The following is an 18,317-nucleotide window of genomic DNA, read 5'->3' as shown; positions in this document are numbered from 1 at the left end:
CTTTTCCTCATTTGTAAAATGAGCTGGAGAAGGAAATTAAAACTTTAGTGTCTCTTGCTAAAAAAATGCTCCAATTGAGGTCTTGAAGAGTCAGACACAACTGGAATGATTAAACACCAACAATAACAACAACTTGTATTAGGCACTGTGCTAATTTCTTTACAAATATCCCAACTGTGGGAAAGTCACTTAGTGTCCTCCAACTTCAACTTCCTAACCCACAAAATGGGACAAATAATAGTACCTTAAGGTTGTAGGGAAGATCAAATGAAATTATATTGCAAGATACCTTGTAAACTTTAAAGTGCCATTTAAATGTTAGCTATCATTTTTTCTCCATCCTATTCCCACTCATCTCCCCATTGTTATTAGTTGAAGAATCACGAGATTATTAGATCTTATATATTCAAACAACTACATTATGTATAGTTCAATATAAATATTGAAATCATCTAACAGGAGAGTCTGAGAAATCCAAGAGGGAAGATACAGTAGATAGTATACAAAGTTTGGTCACTGGGAAGGAAAAAACATTGAGGAAGAGATGTGGAGAAGCTGGAATTTGGAATTTTTTTTCAATAAACCCCCTGTAGACAATAGGTGAGGGCAGCTACTGTTTTGATTTGAGTTTCAGAAAAATTTGCTAATAGATATTGAATTATATCTGAGCAAATAAGTAGACATATCTTCAGACAGAATAAAGAATGATCCAGAAAATATGGAAAATTCAATACCAGCAAGACTTTTCTCAGAAACAGGCAATGATTATAATTCCTGGCATAGTTAACAGATAAAGCAAAGACAGCATTTGCTGTGATAGTTAACCACAAGAATCAACCAGAGCTATTGTTTTTGTTTTTGTTGTTGTTGTTGTTTGTTTGTTTGTTTGTTTGTTCTTTTTTTCCTGTATTTTTTAAGAGGACCCATGTCTTGACTTGAGCCTAAAGTGGATTTAAGTGAGGCAGTGTTGCACAAAGTCATCAGCCTTGCTCTCTCTTCCAGAGTCATCCAAACCAGGGACAAGACAAGTCAGGAAAACTGGTGAAGACCTGGGAGGTAGTGGATGACTTCAGTGTCTTTGATATATGACCAAACTCTTAAGTGTTCTCCAGTGCCTATTTCAGCTGCTTTTGTGGCCACTGGAAGAAATTGTTTTCGTTTTCTTGTGGTTGGAATAGATATCTCCTTAATTTACCAGTGAGTTTGAGACCTGACAGTTATGCTCAACCTGGTTTAGTCTGTCTGCAGTGTATCAGGAGTTCTCTAGCATTTCTGGTGTGAAGGCTTAATGAGTATTTTTAAGTGTCATTCATCCACTTTTGGTTTCTACCTTTCATGCAGCTCTTACCAGTGGCTCCAAGAAACTGTAGCATGCAAAGCAGCCATATTCCAGTAAGATTAGTTGGAGCAACTACAAGTACAGGAACTAAAAATCACTGCTTCTAGGCAAAAGTGTAAGGCAAACATGACCTGCAGAAAGTGTACTATATCTACATTTATCCTTCTTGCCAGTAACAGCTATGGAGAAGGATATAACAAACTTGGTTAATAGAGAATTGAAATCCAAGTTAGCTAATGGGATGGTAAGTGAATATCTAAGATCTGCCTTAAATGAGTGCCTCACCTAGTCCAGATGAACTACAACACTGGAATGGTAGGAGAAACCTTTATTATTAATAAGAAAACTGGAAGGTCCTTGTCCCTTAGGCTAATTTTCCACTAAAAAGATAATGAAGCTTACCTAGAGAATTAAGTGGTACAAGGGAATAAGACTTGGGTGGTTCACAAAGTTTCCTGATCACCCACTACCTAAATAATCAACATTTTGCAGAATCAATCAACTTTACACTATTCTAATGAGGTCTTCTATTATACGGATATGTGAGTCAAGGGGAGGTGAGTTCAATTGAACTAATGTTGTATCTTCAATGAATTTACATTTTTTATGTTTCTGTTGAGTAAGTCTCTTTTGTTATGTTTTATATGAATTACAAGTATCATGTTTCATTCCAGTGCCAAATCTGAACCACCAGAATTACATGATTCAAACCTGGCCTAGAAATCTAATATACTAAAAAAAATGTTGCATATGATTGTATGTTCTTCTGTTGGTCTTAAAAATATGCAGAGAGTACAAGTGGTAGGGGAAAATGGAGATAGGAAAATGTAAATGTTCTAGTTTTCTAAAGAGAGCATAGATTCTCCAAACTATCAGACAGTAAATGTGATTTTGATTCCTGGAAAATTTTCAGATTCTGTTATTAAATTTATAGTTAAAATGAAACAACATTCAACATCATCAAAATTCTTAAAACGAAAATCTTATTTTAATGTTATTTCCTTCTATTTTTGAAAAGTTACATTTGGTAGTTTGAGTTTTGAATTTATCCTAGCTATTAACTTATTGTCCCAAACTTCCTGGGTGCTGTATATTCCTCAAATTCAGGGAAAATTCTGATGTTAGAAGTGCTAGATAGTTGACTATCTATCTGATGGAAACAATAATTGATTAATTCAGGAAAGGTTGTTGGACTGGGAATTTTTCAAGTTTCCATTGAGTAACAATATATACTTCCATTTCTGACCCCATCCTTCCCTTATCCTCAATACTAGGCAATTTAACCTTCAGAATATTGTGCCAGTTGTCAACATATCACAGTCACTTAAACTATAGTTTTGGAGATTTTTACTATCCAAGACCTCTGTCAACATGGCTAATTATCCAATTTTTTTCCCTAGTCCTCTCCAAATGACCTTTCTATGTTAATTATGCATTGTATAGATTAGAACAATTAGCCCTGGCATCTTTTGGAAGGGAGAAGATAAGCCATTGGAATAAAAGAAAGTATGTCAGTGCTACCAATAAAATTACTCATCAGCAGAGATTGATATGTACAATAAAGATATTCCTCTCTAACCAAGAAACTTCTATTTCAAATTTTTGCTAAAAATTATTCTGAAAAACAAGAACACATATTTTTATTATGGATCAAGGAGTGGAACAGTGATTAATTAGTGAATTTTGGGGGAAAGATAGACTGTTCCCTTGAATATATTGTAACAGAGATAGTACAAAAGAGATATTCTAATATTGACAGTGTTTTACCAGGAATCAGTCTGAGAAATTGTCATTTTGTAGAGTAGTTTCTTTAAATTTATAATGAATTTTGTGATAGATATATGTTCAAAGGATACTAGCAAAAAATGTATTTTCACTCTGAATTATTTATTTATTTATTTGTTTGGGCTTTGTTTAATTAATTAATTTAGAATATTTTTCCATGGTTGCAAGATTCATGTTCTTTCACTTACCTCCTCATAATCCCCTCCCATAGCCAACATGCAGTTCCACTGGGTTTTACATGTGTCATTGATCAGGACCTATTTCCATATTATTGATATTTGCACTACAGTGATCATTTAGAGTCAATATTCCCAATCATATCCCCATCAACCCATGTGATCAAGCAGTTGTTTTTCTTCTGTGTTTCTACTCCCACAATTCTTTCTCTGGATGTGGATAGTGTTCTTTCTCATAAGTCCCTCAGAATTGTCCTGGATCATTGCATTGCTGCTAGTAGAGAAGTCCATTACATTTTATTGTGCCACAGTATATCAGTCTCTGTGTATAATGTTCTCCTGGTTCTGCTCCTTTCAGTCTGCATCAGTTCCTGGAAGTTGATCCAGTTCACATGGAATTCCTCCAGTTTGTTATTCCTTTAAGCACAATAGCATTCAGATACCAACAGATACCACAGTTTGTTCAGCCATTCCCCAATCAAAGGGCATCCCCTCATTTTCCAATTTTTTGCCACTACAAAGAGTGCAGCTATAAATATTTTTGTGCAAGTGTTTTTCCTTATGAGCTCTTTGGCGTATAAACCCAGCAGTGGTATGGCTGGATCAAAGGGCAGACAGTCTTTTAGTGCCCTTTGGGCATAGTTCCAAATTGCCATCCAGAATGACTGGATCAATTCATAGTGACTCCACCAGCAATGCATTAATGTCCTAATTTTGCCACATCCCCTCCAACATTGACTTTCCTTAGCTGTCATGTTAGCCAATCTGCTAGGTGTGAGGTTGTACTTCGGAGTTGTTTTGATTTGTATTTCTTTAATTATAAGAGATTTAGAACATGTTTTCATAGCAAAACATTTTTAAGAGAAGTAGAAGTAATAGATGACTGTCTGAAAACATGTTCTAAATCACAAATATGAAAAATATAAATGAAAAAATATTTTAATTCTACAAATTGACAAAGATGACAGACAAAAACCACAGTCAATATTAAAGTGACTATGGGAAAATAAGCACACTTTCTACTGTTGATATAGTTCTAAAACAATTGTTTGTAATTATAAAAGAAAAGCAAATCATATTCTCCTACTCTTTAACTAAGCAATTCCACCAATGTAAATATGTCTCAGAGTAGGCAGAGACAGAAATAAAAGTTCAGTATCAATTACTCAATATTTCTTAAGTACCAACTGCTGCCGGACACTGTGCCAAGTTCTGGGGTTATAAAATGAGGCAAAAGACTGTCTCTCTAGGAGTTTACAATCTAATGTGCAAACAAAACAAATTTTGTTATTTTGGATTGGATATATTGGATATGTAGGAAATACTTAACAGTGGAATGGCATTGGAATTAGAAGGGTTTGGGAGAAGGCTTTGGGTAGGAGGTGGTGTTTTAGTTGGGACTTAAAAGAAGCTGGGTAAATCAGTAACTGGACCAGAGAAGGGAGAGCATTCCAGGCATAGGGGATGAAAAGAATATCCTGTTCATGGAACATCCAGGAGACCAGTGTTACTGTATTGGAAAATGAGGTGGGGCATAGATATAAGAAGATTAGAAAGGTAGGAGGGGGCCAGGTCATGAAGGACTTTAAATGTCAAGCAAAACATTTTGTATTTACTCCTAGAGGAAATAGAATGCTATTACTAGTGTTTATTGAGTGTGGAGGAAGTAGCATGATTTGACCTTTATTTTAGGAAAATCACTGTATTGATTCATTGGTTAATTGGAGGGGAGTTTGGAGTGGGAAAAGATTTGAGGCAGCCAGACTCACCAGTGGCTTTTGGAATAGTACCGATGTGAGATGATGAGGGTCTGTACCACTCAAGCAGTGGCACTGTCAGAGGAGAGAAGGAGGATGTATTTTAAAAGATGTTGAAAAGGTGATATCAACAGGTGTTGGCAACAGCTTGAATATGCAGGGTAGGGAGGGAAACAGTAGGGAAGCCTTCATGATTCCTAGCTTGTGGAGCCTGAGTACCTGGGAGGATGGAGTTGTTATCTATAATAATGGGGAAGGCAGAAGAGAGAAGGTTTAGGGAGAAAAAAAAATATATATATATACATATATATACACAAATATATTCATAGCAACATTTTTTATGGAAGCAAAGAACTGGAAAAAATGGTCATCTTCAATTAGAGAATATATCAAAGAGCAATTATGGGGAGAAAATGGATATTGTTAATAAGTAAGACATAGTGAATATGAGGAAATCATAGGGTCAAGCAGCTAGGTAGAGCAACGGATAAAGGGCTACAGCACTAAAGTCTTAAATCAGAAAGAGCTGAATTCAAATCTAGCCTCAGATCTGCTAACTGTGTGACCTTGGGCATGGTAGTTAACTTTTATTTGCCTCGGTTTTCTCATTTATGAATTGGAGATAACAGTAGCACCTGTTTCCCGTTATTCTGATTATCAAAGGAGATAATTGTCAAGCCCTTGGAACATAGTAAGTGCTACATAAATATTAGCTATTTTATTGTCATTTGTATGAGTTGATACAAAGTGATACCTGCAGAACCAGTAGAGTAATATTATAATATAAATGAAAAGACTAATAAAAACGAAATAAACACTAGGTAACAACAAAAGCAATAATTGCCCATAGAACAAATATAGAAACATAACTTCTTACCTCTTAGCAGATAGGGGATTACTTCAGCAAAATGTTTCATTCATTTATGAATATAGTAACTCTAGTGACTGTTTTTGCTGAATTATTTTTAGATTATTAGATATTTATTATATTATAAGATAATAAGGCATAGGTTGGATAGAACAGTGTATTTAGGGATGACTGTGGTATAAAAACATATCACATAAACATAACATTTTAAAAATAAGTCTATACTGAATCATTTGTTCTAACCAATAAAACTTTAGTAACTAGTTAATATGAAATACTTACCAAATAATTTGCAACTCAGAAATAGTAAGATTTAGAAAAAATAAATTTGAACAGTGTTGAAGACAATTTAATTTTAATCAGTTTTAGATGATAATCATTTGATAAAGAAAAAATACCCCTTAATATCTATAATTTGTATGAACTTTCAATTTCTAAAAGTATATGTTTTTTTGTTCTTTGCCAGGTTTATAACAATCCAATACTTCTCTGTCTCCACCTCCCCCAATACCACTGTTCCTGAGTAGCTCCAAGTTCCTAATCTAAATCAGTTAAGAAAGTTGTCTTTCATTTATTAAGATATTGAGAATCCAGTCCCTCTTCTTTCCACACTCCCACCCCATCTAACTCTTCCTTTTTTAAGGTGATCAAGTACTAAGTAAAGTACAAGGCAAATAAATTGACAGCCATTTTTATTACAGGTTTTAGTAACCTGTAGAGACTAAAGCAAATACTGCAGGGGAGATGGAGAGTAGACATGAAGGAATTTTAGTGTCAGAGATTTGCTTTCCCTATGATGAATTAAAGGGAAGAGAATAAACCAGGGACCAGACCATACTACTCCCTGCTCATTCTGAGTCAGCTATGCTTAGCAGTTCTCAGAAAATAGTCTCAGAGTACAATCTGCCCTGATTTCTCCTTCAGCATTACATTTCCTTAACTTTAAAAAGTTAAAAGGGTGGGTCAATTTGTAAATCTAAGTCTATTCTGTGGAGTGGGTCAATTCTTTCTGTCCTTTTGTGGATGTGACAGCGAAGCTAAAGCTATATGAGAATAAACCAACATATTTTCAGCAACAAATATATGATGGGGAAGAGAAACACTTAAGAGCTAAGAAATAGTGTTACATTATGTATACGTCTATCAATTTATACATCCATCTATCTATCCAAACGTCTATCTATCCAAACATCTATCTATCTATCTATCTATCTATCTATCTATCTATCTATCTATCTATCCAACTATCTATCTATCTGTCTGTCTGTCTATCTATCTGTCTGTCTGTCAAAGTCTGTCTGTCCATCTATCTCTCTCTCCCCTTCCTCCCTCCCTCTCTCCATCCATAATCTATCTATCATGTAATCTCTCTGTCTGTCTGTTGGTTGACCTGTCTGTCTGTCTATCTATATATCTGTGTATTTGTCTGTCTATCTATCTATCTATCTATCTATCTATCTATCTATCTATCTATCCAACTATCTATCTATCTGTCTGTCTGTCTATCTATCTGTCTGTCTGTCAAAGTCTGTCTGTCCATCTATCTCTCTCTCCCCTTCCTCCCTCCCTCTCTCCATCCATAATCTATCTATCATGTAATCTCTCTGTCTGTCTGTTGGTTGACCTGTCTGTCTGTCTATCTATATATCTGTGTATTTGTCTGTCTATCTATCTATCTATCTATCTATCTATCTATCTATCTATCTATCTATCATCATTGGTCTTAGAATTAGAAAGACCTAGGTTGTAGTTCTGACTCACACATTCTGTCAATGTGACCTTGGCAATTTTTAATTTCTCAGGACTCTAGGAAGCTCAAAAAAGTATAAAGTAAGAGCCGGGTTTATACATTTTACCAAAAAAAGGGGGCAAGAGGGCAGAAAAAAAGAAGAAAAAGTTTATATATATACTGCTTACCCCTCTCAATTCTCAGCCCTTTCTTTAATATTCTCCCATAAATTCCTGAAGCAAGAATAATAGCTAATTCTATAATGTCTTTCCTGAACACAGCTCTGTAATAGCCCAAAGATCCAATCAATCATTAAAACAAATTGATTCATCTTTTTTCTATAACTTTTTTGTCATTTCTCCATTAGTACTTCCATCATCCAAGTCCTGGTTCTTCTTATTTCATGCCTAAATTACTCCTAAAAATCTACTTACTCACATATTTTATTTCCATTTTCTCCTTATTCTCAATTGGGTAGCACTAGAGATGAATTATTTGGGTGAAAGGACAGGACTGGAAGCATGTGGTTCAGAAATGTTCTCATGTAGAAGATTGTTGTCTAATTATTTTAAGTAAAAATATCATGTCTTCCCAACTAGACAATAGAGCCTAATACAATCTGGGAAACTTAGTTAATGTGTAATAGCCTTTTGGTAGTGTGATTTTTTCTTTTTAATTCTGTTCAGATTTTATATCAATATAATTTTAATCTTAATTTTCTGACAGTTTGTAATATATCTTCTCTTCTTTTCTCCCACACCTTTCTTCTCAAGAAAGCAAGTTTATCATGTGAAACAAGAAATATATTACTTAAACTATAGAAAAATTTAAGGAGGAAATAAGGTGAAGAATGGTATGTTTCAATCTGCATATATAGTGTCAGTTCCTTCTGTAGCAGTGGATATCTTTTTTCATCATGAAGTCCCTTGGAGTTTACCTGGAATCTTGCCTTGTTGATGATAGTAGTCATTAAAGTTGATCATCATACATTATTGTTGTTACTGTGCACAACATTATCCTGTTTCTGATTGCTTCATTTTGCATCACTTCATATATGTCTTTTCAGGATTTTTGTTTATCATCTTGTTTGTAATTTCTTATGGCTCAATAGTATTCCATTACAAACATATATCACAACTTGTTCAGTCATTCACCAATTGATGGACATCTTTTCAGTATCCAGATTTTTGCCACCACAAAAAGTGTTGCTAATATTTTTGTACAGGTAGGTTCTTTTACACTATCTTTAATTTCTTTGGGATACAGGGCTAGTTATATGGTATTACTGAGTCAAAGGGTATGCTCAATTTGATGGTCCTTTGGGCATGGTCCCAAATTGCTGTCCAGAATGTTCATATCAGTTCATAGCTCCACCAAGAATGTATTAATGTCTCAATTTTTCCTCATCCCCTCCAATATTTATTATTTTCCTTTTTTGTCTTGTTAGCCAGTTTGGTGCGTATGAAGCATTGAATTGATTTAATAATTATCAAAATTAGTTTCAATACTGGTATCATAATTTGATTTGATTTCTTTTTTCACTCTTTGAAAGGCAAAGAAAGGGAATGCTTCAATTGAGTTTGTCTAAGTTTCTAGTTCTCTCAGGTACATTCCAACTATGACTTTCTGAAATAAATAATTTTTAAAAATATCCTTCATGCCCAAGTTTTTATTTCTGACAACCGGCCATTGCAATTTCCCTCTCAAGAATGCTATGTCACTTCCAGACTCCATCACCAACCATTCTCCATTTCTTGACTACTCAAGGCTAGACCAGTTCTGGACTAATCCTAGAGTGTCTACCCTTTGAAGTTTATTGATACTATGAATAGCATGTTAGAAAAGATATGGGCTTCATTTGCAGCACTGTTTAATTATAAAAGAAACTTTTTAAACAAATGCTTTCCTGTTAATTTCTGTCTTAAACTTAGTCTTTTTCTTTTGCTTAGCAGATGTGTTTTCATTATACACATTTGGCAATTTTAAAACAAGTTCACAACAGAGCCCATTTTCTAAACAAATCTGCACAAATATGCAAACTGTGAACTTGACATTCAGCTTTACAGCTGCAACAATTGAGGAATAAATGGTTTTTCAAGTATAACCATTATATGATTGAAATTCACTTTCAATATAGTCACATCAAATGCCATCACCTATCTTGACTTCCAGAAATAAAATGGATATTATATTTACTCATAGTATGAGTGATTTTAGGGTACTTTGTCTAAGAATCTAACTCTTCATCTCAATAGTGATGAAAAGTATGGCAAGTTAAGTCAAAACACATTTAAAAAACAGCTATAATGGAAAATACATTCAAGTGTTATGCTGTGGAATCCTTTTCAAATAAAACAAAGTTTCCAAGTTGAAAATATGGATTTTTATTCTTTCTCCAGGCAAAAAGGCCAATCTAAAAATTGATAAATGCTTGTTGAGTAACTAATTGCTTAAGAATGTTGTCCTGGAACCTAGTGGATAGAGCTAAAATGGAGATGCTACATCCTCAATTTATGTTTTCAACTCTCTTTAGTTACATAACTTGAAGAAGTAATTGTAAGATCGTTGGTATAGAGCTGTAAGTGAATTTAGAGGCCATCTAATCCAAGAGAGATTGTTATTTTTCACAGAGATAACTATCATGAGCAGAATTTGAATCAAGATCCTCTGATTCCAAAGTCTAGGGATATTTCTACTGTACCATGTTCAATCGTGAATTAATATCACTTTCACTTCTTGACCATCCATTTCCTCTTTAAGGCTTTATAATCTTGTATCCTTTGTCACATACTCATTTAAGATTAAGCAAAGTTAAGAATTAAAGAATATCGGAGTGAATTGATTCCAAATCAGAGATGCATCACTGGAGCAAAGATTAAAAATGAAAAAAAACAAAGATGTACTCTTAAAAGAATACAAAAGACAAATGCAGAAGTAATAACTCCAAATGGATATTTGGGTGGTCAAAGCCAAAGAAGAAAATAGGATTATATTACGAGGCTACAAATCCGAGTCAAAGACTCAGGCATGGAAGTCATTGATAGTGAATAATATATTGATATTATTAAGCAAAGAACCAAAACAAACCAAAAACTAGTGCTGGTGGGGTCAGATTTGAGAAAATCAGATTTGAGAAGATCAGACTTAGGGAAGTGTTGCCATGCAATAGTATATTACCTTTAAGCTGTTTATACACACAGACCTATACACACATATGAACATATCATCCATTTATCTTTCTATCATCTATCTTTTTCCTTTTACACTATCTACATCTCCCCCTAGATCCATCTTTCTCTCTCTCCATTACAAAGAAATAGAAAGAAGGAAAGAAAGAAAGAAAGAAAGAAAGAAAGAAAGAAAGAAAGAAAGAAAGAAAGAAAGAAAGAAGAGTTAAAAATCAGCCAAACCAATAAACGCATCTCCCCAAATTTGCCATTACATTCAGTGTTTCAGACCTATGGATGCTTACATCTTCAAAAGAGTGGGGGAAGCTGCATTCTCAAATTTCCTTTTTAAGGCCAAACTTGGTCATTATAATTTTGCACCAGTCAGTTCTGTTTTTTTTTTGGGGGGGGGTAACAGGTGTCCTTTCTTTAATCTCTTTTACAGTAATTAGCTTATTTTTAAGACTGTGAAAAAACATACTGGCCCTTAGATCCATGTGATCTCATCAGCCTTGGCCTTATGGAGTTTCTTTTACAGGAATACTTAAAGAGTTCAGTCATAACTTCTTTAAACCCTCAATCAGGAAAATTCCTGACAAGTAGACAGAAGTTGGGTTTTATCTAACTTTACATTTATATTTTACATGGTTTCTTTGTCATTGAGATAAATTTCAGTTTACTAGAAATCTTTGGATAATGAAACCATAGACTATTTTTAGTATCTATGGATAGACAGATATCATATAGGGAAACTGTGGAAAGAGTAGATTGTTTTTTCTCATCATTTCCCTCACCTTGAATTTTCTGAAGGTTTCTTAGAAGAATTTGAACTGGTATTCACTAATGATATTGGTCTATGCTTTTTTGTTTGTTTGTTTTATTTTATCCTTACTTGATTTTTGTAATAGGAGTTTATATCATAAAAATTGTTTTAGCAGAGTTTTTTTCATTTTTGGATAATAATCTGTGAAGCATTGTTATTAATTTTTCCTTAAAAAATTGAAATAATTTTCTTTTAAATCTCTTTGGACCAGGAGGTTTTCATTTTCATTTTTTGTAACTCCTTTACAGACAATTTTATTTCCTCTTGCATGAATGAATTATTGATTGTATCTAATTTGATGTTATTAGTTTGGTCTTTTTATGGTAATGTTTTATTTCTTTTGTATTCTGTTTTGTTTGCATATATCTGCATAGCAGGTTCTGATGATTTGATTTGATTTCTTCTGGTTATATAAAGTTTTTATTTTGTTCTTTATAAAATGTTAATTTTCTTTATAATCAGTTTAGCTAAAGATCTATCCATTTTTTTTGTCTTTTAAGGGAAATAGATGTTTTTTTTCTTTTTAATTATTAGTTCTATAAGTTTTATGATTTCTAACTTTAAAGTATTGTTCCAAAGTTAGTTTTTATCCCAGTTATTCTATTTTCATCTAAAATCAAAGGATCTTTTTATTTGTGTTTATTTTGAGTGTATTGATTTTCTGATTTTGAAATGAATATTCTGTTCATTAATCTCTTTCTATTTTGTTACTGTATGTTTCAAAAGGTATAATTTTTCTTTTGAGGTTTAGGTGCATCTCAGGAATTTTGGTATATTGTTGCATCATTGTCATCATCTTTATCTAATTATTGACCATTTCTATCATTTATTATGAGACAAAATGTTATTTTTAATTTCATTTTTTTAGTTTTCACTCAGGACTATGATTTGCAAGTGTGCATGCATGCCAGTCCCTGATTCTATTACTATTTTTGTTGTTCTATTGTCTGTAAAAATGTGTCCAATATAGTTACCTTTTTGCATTTATTTACAATTTATCTGTGTCCTAATATATCCCTATTTTTGCAAAGGCACCATACAAAGACATTGATCAATTTTTACATATTTCCATGGTTCTTTCAGAAGTTGCTAACCATCTTTTAGCTCTAAAGTCTCCATTTGTTCAATTCTATATTTTCCCTTTTGTTCATCTTTCCAACAGATTTTTTCAATGATGAAGGGACTATTAAAATTTTTACTACTAGTGTGTTACTTTCCTTATCTTTTTTATTCCTTTATTTGATATTTTATGAATTTAGATACTCTGCCATTTGGATCATCTAAGTTTAATATTGGCATTGGTTTCCTTTCTGTTCATTGTTTGAAAAGATTGTACTGGCAAAAAGCTAAATTAGCATGCTGAAGTATAAGAAATGATCATTGGCCAGAACATGACCTTTTAAGGCTTCCCCCTATTTACAGAACTTGAAATCATGAAAAATATTCGAAATTTACAAAATTTTGCTTAACTAGAAAAAATACTTTCTCAAAATTTTTTCCCCTTATTTTTTTCCCTTCTATAACAATTCTATCTTCTTGATGGGCCACCAAATGTCATTGCTTTAAAATGTTGCTTTCTTCTTTACAAAATGAGCACCTACATTTCTTCTTGATTCCTTTTAGGCTTTAATGTTCTTCGTTAGTTTTGGGTTGATATGGCTCTGCTTAGAACTTGCAGTTAACACTTCCGTCTCCTTGACGGTGCATTTTCTTCTAAAACGAAGAGTTCTTTCCTGTGAGTTAGTATCGTTACCTTTCTGAGTCTGGCTTGTGCTTTTTAATAGTGTGCTTCTTTCTCTCAGTAAAGTGGGCTCAGATTGAGTGTCTTTCGCTGAGGTTAGAATCACTTTGAATGTCTTGTCTGGCACTTGACTAAGTTTTACGAAATGACCTTCTTGAATGCTGTTGGTTGGTTCTTTGATGTTAGATGATATTCTTGAATTTCCTTTTTTATTTTCTAAAAAGGCAATATTAATGTGCTTCCCATTTTGGGCTTTTCCTGTTGTGGTCTTTGCATCAGTGGATGGATCCTTTTTGTTAAGATTAGATGATTTTTGCAGGTCAGTGTCACTTTTATTTCTCAGGCTAGTTCGTAAAGATACTCGATCTATCCCTCTTTTGGGGAAAATCTGGGCAACGTTTTCTTTTTCATCCTTCCCCATTGATTCTTTCACTTCTTTATTGTTCTTAATTGTAAGCCTGGGCCTTCTGGAGACCAGGTCTTTAGCCACAGTTTGATCCTTCAGGATCTTCTCCATTTTTTCCTTATTCTCTTCAGTGGCAGTCATCGCAGTTACATTATGCAAGCTATGCAGTTCTTGACCAGCTTTATTTCTGTTTCCAGTTTTAAGAGGATCAAGTCGTCCCACTTGGAGACTGAGTTTCTTTTCCAGGTTTTTCTGCGAAAGTGTCTTTTTGTCTTCTTCGACTAATACCACCTCTGTGGCACTAGGTAAACGACAAGATTCTTGTGGTCCAATTTTGTTTCTGCTTCTACCTACAGTTTCATGAGGTATCACTGAGTTTTTAAGCATCCTAGAGGAAGTATTTATGGATTTCTGGGCATCTTTTTCTGATGTTGTTACAGGATTAGATCCTCTTAGTCCTGTCTCCATCTTATTTTTATTTCTAGACCGTAAAGACATCCCTCCACTTCCTGTTGTATCACTTAAATTGTGGTCTTTACCAAGGTTTTTTTCATCCTTTGGGTAAAGTTTTTCAAACTTAACAGTTCTAGGGCGTAAAGACACCTTGTCTTGACTTAATGGGCTCTCTTTCAATTTTTTCTCTGGGAGACTTTTCCCAGGCATCTTTTCATTGTTTGGTATACTCATGATCTTTGTCATGTAACTTAATGGTGGTTCCGTATCTTTTTTCTTACTTTGTGATCTTAAAGACATAATTGTTTCATTAATTGAGTTCTCCTGGAAGCTCTTCACAGGCTTATTCATCTCTGTGTCTCTAGATGAAGCTATAGATCCTTCAGATTCCTTATCCATTTTACTTCTATTTCTTGTTATCCCTTTACTTGGACCTACACTTTTTGACTTCTCCTGGAAGGCAGCAAACTTCCCCTTCCCAGATGTCTTTTCATAATCTTCTGTATGAGGTTTACCTGCTTCATTAGGCAAGGAATCAGGTTCTTGTGATTCCTTAGTAGCTTTAATTCTGTTTTGAGTTCTTAAAAATGTAGTATTCCACTGGACCTGCAACCCATTAGCTTTCCCCCCCTTATTCTCTATGCATGATGTATCTGTTGTAATTGATTCTTGCTTTTCCTCATAAACTTTATTCTTGTTTCTACTTCTGGTTCTTAAAGCAACCTTATCTTCATTCACAATTGCAGATTTTTCATCATTTCCTGTAGGTGATTCACTTGATAAACTATCATGTTCATTAATTTCTCTAACATTATTATTTCTGTTTCTAGAATCTAATAGTACTACTCTCTGTCCTTTTAACTTTTCTGGCAAGCTTTTGACAGACTCCTTTTCTTCATCTGTGTAAGCTATATCTGAATCAGGAGTCAAATGATCAAAACTTAACATTTCCTTATCTTCTTTCTTTCTAGATCTCAAAGATATCCCACTAGCCATAATTTGCGTTTTCAATTTCTTCTCCTTTAAGACCACCTTCATAGGCTTTTCATCTCTCACTGTGTGGGATATATCATCACTAACAGGACTACTAGGTTCTTGCCATTCTGTATCTACTTTATTTCTGTTTCTAGATCTTAAAGCACCCATAATTCCTCTTTTTTCAGAGTTCTCCACATCTGATATCACTGATGAAGTAGAACTTGTTACTTCCCTCCTGGCCTGATTTTTTCTAAGTTGGAAAGGTGCCATTCTTTCCTTATTCCCACTCATGTCCCCAAATTTTCCATGTAAACCCTCCAGTGTTTCCTTCTTTTCCTCCTCTGAGGGTTTAATCTTAGAGCTCTGGGACAAATTACTGGATTGCTCAACTCTTTCCTTCATGTTTTCTTCCCAGGGGGTCTTCACAATTTTTTCAGTATTCTTTATGCGTACCCTTGTTGAATGAAACAAACGCACTGATCCTTCTGGTTCTTTATCGGATTTGATTTTGCTTCTGGATCTTAAAGTTATTGTTCTTTGATTCTCAATGACATCTTTAACTTTCTCCTCTTCTCTCTCACGGAATATGTCATTTGCCACGTTAGACAAATCATTATGATATTCTGAAATTAAAAAAGTCATATGGAAACAATGTAATTACATACACAGATAAAATAACCATGTTAAAAATCATCTCAAAGCTTTTAAAGTTCAAAGGGTTTCTTTCCATTTTTCATTTAGAGGTCTATTCATGATCACCTAAGTACATTTCCTTTTAGAATGAGATCCTCTTAAATCTTTGGGACTAAGTTTTATTTAGTCTAATTTTTCAAAACAGTATATATTGCATTGATCACAAAATGGGCTTCTATGAGTTTTAAAGTTCCACCCATTCCTTACTTCCAAAACAAAGCAAAAAACCCCAAACAGTGGAAGAGTTAAGATAGACTATTTTATTTCCTTAGCACCTTATCCTGAAAATATTCCCACATCAGTTCTACCAATTTTATTCAAAAACCAATAAATATTTTTACTTACCACCACCTTCAGAAGGATTAAAGCAAATTTGCCTTTGGCATCGGTCCACTGATTTATCCTAAAAGGATTAAAAAAAAGTCTTTAAGATACATTTGCAAATCTAGCAAAAAATCTCTAGCTTAAATAAACTAAGAATTCATAAAACTCTCTTGCCAATTTAGTGGAATATAATTTTGATTTATCTTCAAAGATGTCTTTTAAAGATGCTATACTAATTATTTTGCTACTCTGGATAATGTTTCATTGCTATTCAACTATATAAAGAAAGGAATCCTATTTTTACAAAGAAATACATAACAGACTCTTACTACTAATAAAACCCGACTATCCTGATTTCTAATTCAAGAAGCTTCTATGATCAAAACAAGATAAGGTTTCTAAACAAAACAAAAGTTAGCTTCTACATTGAAGTTTCCAGATTGATGCCCAGAATCATTATCAGAGTCCTTATAAGTAGATATGGAAGAACTAAAAATCAAAGGCCCTGCACACATTGGAAAGGGTAACCAATTTCCTACCACTATAGTTTCCTCCCTCTATCATGGCTCCAATGGGGGGGAAAAAGGCCTCCAATAACCCAACCACCTGATGAATTAAAACTAGTCCTTCCTTTTAACAATCATAACTATTGGTCTTTAATGTTTTCTTCTGGAGCAAAATAAAACGCTAGTTCCCCTTTTCTGAATGAAAATTCTTCCAATATTTATTAGTCAACTAATCACTTGGTTCTTTAGTTCTTCTCTTCAAGTCACTCCTGATTTTTGAATTTGAACCTTTTAGTCTTCCAATGCATTTTAAGAAAACCAAGTTCATCTTCCTATTGTCATAAGTATAAAAAATTAAAATAGTAATTCTTATTTAGTGCTCAGTAGAACTAAACAAGCTGACTTGCTCTACTCTGACTCAAGTTATAAGACAAATATTTTTGTTAAAGTACAATATTTAATATACATGTGTATACATAAAACATGCACATCCAAGTTATACTGAAACTGCCCATTAATTTTTTTTTTTATTACCTTGCTTTCAAAAGTCTACTTCAAAACAGGATTCTTTTGATTTAGGGTCTGTTCTGAAGATATCCTTTTCTCCCACTAATTTATTCTTTCTTGCTGGTTTTCAATGATTTACTGGTAATAACCCCCTCCAACTTACCTGAGCTGGGACTTCCCGTAGCAGCTCTGGTGTTTTTTCTATTGTTTGATTTTCTTGATTTGAAGCACTGACACCTTTTATTGCTGGTCTTCTGAGTATCTCTATTTCATGTAATATTTCTGAGACTACTGAATCTCTATCAGTTACTTCTTTTGGATTATTCTGCCTAATAGTGTGCGTGCTGGATATATTATTTTTTGAAGTCTCCATAAATGCTGGAACATTTGTAAGATTTTTTTCTATTTCTCCCTTTTCTTTAGGGGTCTGCATCAATCTTTTGATGCCAGTCAGATCTTCTACTGACCCTCCCTTTTGTTTAGGGGTACGCATCAATCTCTTGATGCCGGTCAGATCTTCTACTGACCCTCCCTTTTCTTTAGGGGCCCGCATCAATCTCTTGATGCCAGTCAGATCTTCGACAGACTCTCCCTTTTCTTTAGGGGTCCTCATCAACCTCTTGATGCCAGTCAGATCTTCGACCAGCTCTCCCTTTTCCTTAGGGGTCCGCATCAACCTCTTGATGCCGGTCAGATCTTCCACCGGCTCTCCCTTTTCTTTAGGGGTCCGCATCAACCTCTTGATGCCAGTCAGATCTTCCACTGGCTCTCCCTTTTCTTTAGGGGTCTGCATCAACCTCTTGATGCCGGTCAGATCTTCCACCGGCTCTCCCTTTTCTTTAGGGGTCTGCATCAACCTCTTGATGCCGGTCAGATCTTCCACCGGCTCTCCCTTTTCCTTAGGAGTCCGCATCAACCTCTTGATGCCAGTCAGATCTTCTACTGACCCTCCCTTTTCTTTAGGGGTCCTCATCAACCTCTTGATGCCAGTCAGATCTTCCACCGGCTCTCCCTTTTCTTTAGGGGTTTGCATCAACCTCTTGATGCCGGTCAGATCTTCGACCG

General features: G+C 34.3%; 1 protein-coding gene across 1 annotated transcript; it reads right to left on the bottom strand.

The window, feature by feature from the left end:
* Nucleotides 1–13,263: 13,263 nt before the first annotated feature.
* On the bottom strand, nucleotides 13,264–18,311 carry LOC123231414 (proliferation marker protein Ki-67-like). Its single transcript, XM_044657666.1, has 3 exons — nucleotides 17,416–18,311; nucleotides 16,261–16,318; nucleotides 13,264–15,845 (listed from the first exon to the last, which is right to left on the bottom strand). Exons 1-3 carry the CDS (start codon nucleotides 18,283–18,285, stop codon nucleotides 13,264–13,266), a joined length of 3,510 nt encoding a protein of 1,169 aa, XP_044513601.1. The 5' UTR covers nucleotides 18,286–18,311.
* Between the last annotated feature and the right edge of the window lie 6 nt (nucleotides 18,312–18,317).

Source organism: Gracilinanus agilis, chromosome 1 (assembly GCF_016433145.1).
Source record: "Gracilinanus agilis isolate LMUSP501 chromosome 1, AgileGrace, whole genome shotgun sequence".
In the NCBI taxonomy this organism is placed as follows: Eukaryota; Metazoa; Chordata; class Mammalia; order Didelphimorphia; family Didelphidae; genus Gracilinanus; species Gracilinanus agilis.
This window is presented reverse-complemented; position numbering and strand designations above follow the sequence as displayed.